This window comes from Salvelinus sp. IW2-2015, linkage group LG4q.2, assembly GCF_002910315.2.
Source record: "Salvelinus sp. IW2-2015 linkage group LG4q.2, ASM291031v2, whole genome shotgun sequence".
NCBI lineage: Eukaryota > Metazoa > Chordata > Actinopteri > Salmoniformes > Salmonidae > Salvelinus > Salvelinus sp. IW2-2015.
This window is the reverse complement of record NC_036843.1, coordinates 10924009-10931608: the sequence shown is the minus strand read 5'-3', so window position 1 is coordinate 10931608 and position 7600 is coordinate 10924009. Positions and strand designations below refer to the sequence as shown.

The 7600-nt window shown below is 43.8% G+C and overlaps 1 protein-coding gene across 1 annotated transcript in view; it reads left to right on the top strand.

The window, feature by feature from the left end:
• pgfb (placental growth factor b) overlaps positions 1-7600 on the top strand; it is a 34317-nt gene that overhangs the window by 20164 nt on the left and 6553 nt on the right. Inside the window, 1 exon segment of the mRNA XM_070443368.1 lies at positions 5796-5832. Within this exon segment, the coding sequence (XP_070299469.1) occupies positions 5796-5832 (37 nt within the window).

Here is a 7600-nt window from a genome sequence, read left to right as displayed (position 1 = left end):
ACACCACCAGGCCCCACCGGGGGGAACTACCCCATACAGTGGCCTTACCCACCCACAGGCCCACAGGGGACACCCCCACAGGCCTACACCACAGGGTCCCAACTCAGGGGGACTACCCCCACAGGCCTACACCACAGGCCCCACAGGGACTACCCAGGCACACTACAGCCCACAGGGGGCTCTTACCAGCCACACAAGGCCCACGCAAGGGGGAACTTACCACAGGCCTATGATGGCGTAGGTGGAGGACCCCAAGGACCAGTGACAGCCAGTTATCCTGGTGCTTTGTACACAGGGGGACTACCCACAGGCCTACACACAGGCCCACAGGGGGACTACCCACAGGCCTACACACAGGCCCACAGGGGGACTACCCACAGGCCTATGATGGCGTAGGTGGAGACCCCAAGGACCAGTGACAGCCAGGTTATCCTGGTGCTTGTGTGCAGAATGTCAGGAGATATTGGGAGGACTTGCATGTTTGGTGGTTTCTGTGCTCCCTGCTTATGACTTTGTAATATCTCTTGTATCTCTGTAATGTCTCCTGATGTTGAACAGAGAGATTCTGAACCATCTTCAGCCAAGGCCTGACTGCCACAGGAAAATGAAAGGCACTTAAGAGGAAGTGTGTGTGTCAGGCGTCTGCTGTCACGATAACAGATAGATCATAGTTATGAAAGCTGGACATTCCTCTTCATTCACATTGTTTGGACATATTTAGCTGACCGCAGCGAACCACTGACAGCTATTATCCTCCCTATCTGATTTATTCTGGTCCACAACAGGAAGGAAGCCATTTCTGTGATGATCAGTTAGTAGGGGGGGGGACAATAGGCTATGGATATTTATAATATATACAGTGCCTTCAGAAAGTACTCATAACCCTTCAATTATTCCTCATTTTGTTGTGTTACAGCCTGAATTCAAAATTGATGAAAAAATGAATAATTCACACCCATCTACACACAATACCCCTTAATGACAAAGTTTTTTTAGAAATGTTTCCAAATGTATTGAAAATAAAATACAGAAACATCTTATTTACATACAGTAGCAGTCAAAAGTTTGGACACACCTACTCATTCAAGGGTTTTTCTTTATTTGTACTACTTTCTATATTGTAGAACAATAGTGAAAACATCAAAACTATGAAATAACACATATGGAATCATGTAGTAACCAAAACAGTGTTAAACATATTTGAGATTCTTCAAAGTAGCCACCCTTTCCCTTGATGGCAGCTTTGTACAATCTTGGAATTCTCTCAACCAGCTTCATGAGGAATGCTTTTCTAACATTCTTGAAGGAGTTCCCACATATGCTGAGCACTTGTTGGGTGCTTTTCCTTCATTCTGCGGTCCAACTCATCCCAAACCATCTCAATTGGATTGAGGTAGGGTGATTGTGGAGGCCAGGTCATCTGATGCAGCACTCCTTCACTCTCCTTCTTGTTCAAATAGCCCTTACACAGCCTGGAGGTGTGTTTTGGGTCACTGTCCTGTTAAAAAACAAATGAGAGTTCCACTAAGTGCAAACCAAATGGAATGGCGTATCGCTGCAGAATGCTGTGGTAGCCATGCTGGTTAAGTGTGCCTTGAATTCTAAATAAATCACAAACAGTGTCACCAGCAAAGCACCCCCACACCATCACACCTCCTCCTCCATGCTACTACTCCGCATCTCACTGAGACAAAGCGGTTGGAACAAAAAATCTCAAATTTGGACTCATCAGACCAAAGGACACATTTCCACCGGTCTAATCTCCATTGCTCGTTTTTCTTGGCCCAAGCAAGTCTCTTCTTCTTATTGGTGTCATTTAGTAGTGGTTTCTTGCAGCAATTCGACCATAAAGGCCTGATTCACCCAGTCTCCTCTGAACAGTTGATGTTGAGATGTGTCTGTTACTTGAACTCTGAAGCATTTATTTGGGCTGCAATTTGAGGCTGGTAAGTCTGATGAACGTATTCTCTGCAGCAGAGGTAACTCTGGGTCTTCCTTTCCTGTGGCGGTCATCATGAGAGACAGTTTTTTTTGACTGCACTTGAAGAAACTTTGAAATATTTCGCATTGATTGACCTTCATGTCTTAAAGTAATGATGGACTGTCATTTCTCTTTGCTTATTTGAGCTGTTCTTGCTTTAATATGGACTTTTACCAAATAGGACTATCTTCTGTATACCACCCCTACCTTGTCATAGCACAACTGATTGGCTCAAACGTATTAAGAAGGAAAGAAATTCCAGGTGACTACCTCATGAAGCTGGTTGAGAGAATACCAAGAGTGTGCAAAGCTGTCATCAAGGCAAAGGGTGGCTACTTTAAAGAATCTCAAATATATTTGGATTTGTTTAACACTTTTTGGGATACTACAGTACATGATTCCAAAATGTGTTATTTCATAGCTTTGATGTCTTCACTATTATTCTACAATGTAGAAAATAGTAAAAATAAAGAAACTCTGGAATGAGTATGTGTTTCCAAACTTTTGAATGGTACTGTGAGTATTCACACCCCTGAGTCAATACATGTTAGAATCACCTTTGTCAGCGATTACAGCTGTGAGTCTTTCTGGGTAAGTCTCTAAGAGCTTTTCACACCTGGATTGTACAATATTTGCACATTATTCTCTTAATATTCCTGTCAAGCTCTGTCAAGCTCTGTCAAGTTGGTTGTTGATCATTGCTAGACAGCCATTTAAGTCTTGCCATAGATTTTCAAGCCGATTTAAGTAAAAACTGTAACCAGGCCACTCAGGAACATTCAATGTTGTCTTGATATATTTGGCCTTGTGTTTTAGGTTATTATCCTGCTGAAAGGTGGATTTGTCTCCCAGTGTCTGTTGGAAAGCAGACTCAACCAGGTTTTCCTCTAGGACTTTGCCTGTGCTTAGCTCTATTCCTTTTCTTTTTATCCCCAAAAATCTCCCTAGTCTTTGCCGATGACAAACATACCGAGTCAATGTGTGGGGGTACAGGTTAGTGGAGGTAATTGAGGTAATTAGTACATGTACTTACAGTAGGGATAAAGTGACTATGAGTAGCAGCAGTGTAAAAAAAGGAGGGGGGGGGGGGGAAATGCAAATAGTCCGGGTAGCCATTAGCTGTTCAGCAGTCTTATGGCTTGGGGGTAGAAGCTGTTAAGAAGCCTTTTGGACCTAGACTTGGCACTCCGGTAGCACTTGCCATGCGGTAGTAGAGAGAACAGTCTATGACTAGGGTGGCTGGAGTCTTTGGCCCTTTTTAGGGCCTTCCTCTGACACCGCCTGTTATAGAGGTCCTGGTTGACTGGAAGTTTGGCCCCAGTGATGTACTGGGCCATACGCACTACCCTCTGTAGCGCCTTGCGGTCGGAAGGCCGAGTAGTTTGATGCAACCAATCAGGATGCTCTCGATGGTGAAGCTGTAGAACTTTTTGAGGATCTGAAGACCCATGCCAAATCTTTTTAGTCTCCTGAGCGGGAATAGGCGTTGTCGGGCCCTCTTCACGACTGTCTTGGTGTGTTTGCATCATGATAGTTTGTTGGTGATTTGGACACCAAGGAACTTGAAGCTCTCAACCTGCTCCACTACAGCCCCGTGGATGAGAATGGGGGCGTGCTCGGTGGTGATAATTGCGTTGTTTGCTCTATAACCTGTTAGTTAATTTGCTTTGCGACCATGCTATATAGGCATAAGGCTGAGGCAATAAGAAGACACAGTGGCAGAATAAATTCAACCACACTTTTGTTTCATCACAAAACCGGAGAGCAACCTCTGTCTGGTGAATTCCACAAAGCATATTGCATGTAACAAACAGTTACATGACCTAGGCTACAGCATGGTCAAGCAAGTTCATGTTTCCAACATTTTTGGACTACTAAACAACTATTGATATAGAACCACAGAGTTACCACATGTCACAAAGACAACAGGAGCTGCTTCCACTTTTCCAGAACCATTTCAACTTCATCAAATCACCTATGTTTAGTCTAATACAGTGACAACTAAAATATACCATGTATGAATTTATGGTTGGATCAGAATCGCTGTTATAATCATTGGCCTGTACAGAGAATTAAGTAAAATCACAAGTCCAAATACCTATCTCCAACCATGGCTAATTTAGGAAAAGGACAATTTTAGCTAGCTAGCTAGTCATCGGAGGACAACACAATGACCTATTTCTCTTCATGTGATGTGATTTGGAGTGAAGCCAAATCCAACTGGCTTCACTCCAAACTGGCTTCACTGGCTTTTTTTTGGTGCGCCAGGACCATTCAGAGTTGAACTCACTCAGTTTAGCTCAACGCTGATTGATTATTATTTTATAAAAAATTGAATCAAGGGAGGCCAAATGCTCGCTGGCTTCCCTTGCATTCAATGTTACAGGCTACAAAAATGACCAGACAGTATCAGATAGATGGTCCGTGTGCTCCCTCTCCGGCCTCTAGGTCACCAGGCTGCTCGTTCTGGCGCACACCTGTCACCATCGTTACGCACACCTGCACGTTTTCAGACTCACCTGGACTCCAGCACCTCCCTGATTACCTACCCTATATATGTCACTCCCGTTGGTTCCTTCCCCAGGCGTTATTGTTTCTGTTCCTGTATCAGTTCTGTGCGTTGTTTGTGTTTCTTATTTTTGTATTATGTTGTGCTTATTTATTAAAACACTCACTCCCTGAACTTGCTTCCCGACTCTCAGCGCACATCGTTACCGATGGCTTACACATACAGCGACAGAGAGGCGCTGTATCGCTCGCTCGGATGCAAGATACAGTACATTCAGCTTTTTGCGAATTTAAGGAAAATTATGAAAACACAGAGAGACAAAAGATGAATTATTTTGTTTTTTAATTTTTAATTTTTGGGGGAAGCCTGCCTGGAACCCGGGTCTGTAGTGACACCTCAAGAACCTCAGGAGGCCTCTAATAGATGGTTTTAACAGGGTTTTAAACAGACCTCAGATTTACTCTATCTGACTGTCCTTTGTCTCTTTGCTCGTGTGCCGTTATTTTCCATTGTAGGCAATGGTAACTGTTGGACCAGCATTGTTACACACACACAGTAGTTGGATGGATAACCAGACAGTGTATCAAAATACTTGTCATCAGGTACTCATCACAGACAATCAGCCTGTGAAACGCAACACTGGTGTAGATGACAGAATGAGGAAGCAAGTTGTTCGTCGCCTGTCTGTCCAATGGTCCTGCTGGAGGATATTTGAACAAATAGAGGTTTCTCTTCCTGAGCTCATGCGATGGAGTCACCCAGAGGTTTTGTGTTATTCCAGCCCAATGAGAAACGCATACTGTTTATCATTGGACGATGGGAAAAATCAAGACAGAGGGGGAAGCCGCCAACGGGAAAATAAATAGAGAGCTGAATCTTACACCACAGGAAACAGGTTTTGAACCTAAACAGTTGGGCACCGAGAGGAATGTGGTATATAAGAGACTCTGGATCTGGTGTTTGTCAAAGAGAGTTTTCCATTGAAAGAATCACAAAAAAACTGCTCTTTCTGCAAGATGTCTCCGTCTCCTTGCAATTCCAACCTTAACCACCAGAGGACATAGCTGTACTGGCGTAAAGTCAGGCCAATACCTTTAGCGTGTTACTGTATGACACTCTCTTTTCCAAGAACTATAACTGTCCAAGACAAGCATATAATATGTGTAGCTTCTGGCAGTGCAGTAGATCTTCCAAGTCCATATATACTGTCTGAGATGGCTGGAAAGCATTTTATTTGTCTGAAATAAATGATCCTGTCCAGGTGCTTTTTTAAAACGTTAAGTTCTTGTCTGTTTTATTTTGCAGAGTACTCCCTCACCCAGCACAAACAGCACAACTGGAGGTAAGAATCTTTTCTGCATTTTTACTGCACAAATGAGATAATGTTGATCATATATATTTCAAAGCAACATACATTTCCTGATTTATGTGTGAGTGTTCTGTAGACAAGAGTAGCTAGCCTACAGGTGATGCTGAATATCCATTTTTGTTTCACAGAAATTGTTTTTCTGGGATACTAATACCACTGATGTCCTGCTCACTGTTGTACTGTATGGCAAAAGAGAGCTTTTTTTTCATGAGCATGGCCTTATTTCTATTACAGCATATTGGATGACTGTCTGTCATTCACATTCCATTCACCCAGTGTAATGTGACAGCAATAGGGTTAAGCTACAACATGATACTCAAATTTTCCCTATACCCATCATGAAGTTTCTACAACCCAGCCTATGAATGAAATTACAATGTAGGTGCACACAGGTTGAGAGAAGATTGAGGTGACAGACAGTGACACATGGACAGACAGTGACACATTCAATACAGTCTTGCATCTAGCTGATCTAGGGTGTAATCATTAGTCCAACAGTTGTAAACAAGCGTTTCTATTGGACAAATTCAGGTATGTTTATCTCTGTTTTGTTCCGTTTGCTTCCGTTTAAGAATTTTTTTTCAACAGAATCGGCGGAATGAATACACCCCTGATCACGCGTAAACACAGTTCACTTTCATAGCAACCACGTTTGATTCCTTTTCACATATATGTGCTCTCCTCCTCTCACCTTTTCCCTTCGCTTATGGACTTCAATGCACAACAAATCAAATCAAATCAAATTTTATTAGTCACATACACATGGTTAGCAGATGTTAATGCGAGTGTAGCGAAATGCTTGTGCTTCTAGTTCCGACAATGCAGTAATAACCAACAAGTAATAGTGGTGGCATGTGGTTTGCGATTGCGTCGTCTGTGGACCTATTGGGTCGGTAAGCAAATTGGAGTGGGTCTAGGGTGGTCGGTAGGGGTGGAGTGTGATATGGTCCTTGACTAGTCTCTAAAGCACTTCATGATGACGGAAGTGAGTGCTACGGGGCGGTAGTCGTTTAGCTCAGTTACCTTAGCTTTCTTGGGACAGGAACCAATGTGGCCCTCTTGAAGCATGTGGAACAGCAGACTGGGATAGGATTGATTGAATATGTCGTAAACCCCAGCCAGCTGGTCTGCGAATGCTCTGAGGACGCGGCTGGGAATGCCGTCTGGGCCTGCAGCCTTGCGAGGGTTAACACGTTTAAATGTTTTACTCACCTCGGCTTGCAGTGAAGGAGAGCCCGCAGGTTTTGGTAGGGGGCCGTGTCAGTGGCACTGTATTGTCCTCAAAGCGGGCAAAAAGTTGTTTAGCCTGTCTGGGAGCAAGACATCCTGGTCCGCGAGGGGCTGGTTTTCTTTTTGTAATCCGTGATTGACTGTAGACCCTGCCACATACCTCTTGTGTCTGAGCTGTTGAATTGCGACTCGATTTGTTCTCTGTACTGGGACTTAGCCTGTTTGATTGCCTTGCGGAGAGAATAGCTACACTGTTTTTATATTCGGTCATGCTTCCGGTCACCTTGCCCTGGTTAAAAGCAGTGGTTCGCGCTTTCAGTTTCACGCGAATGCTGCCGTCAATCCACGGTTTCTGGTTTGGGAATGTTTTAATCGTTGCTGTGAGTACGACATCGTCAATGCACTTCCTAATGAACTCGCTCACCGAATCAGCATATTCGTCAATATTGTTGTTGGACGCAATGCGGAACTATTCCAATCCGCGTGATCGAAGCAGTCTTGAAGCGTGGAA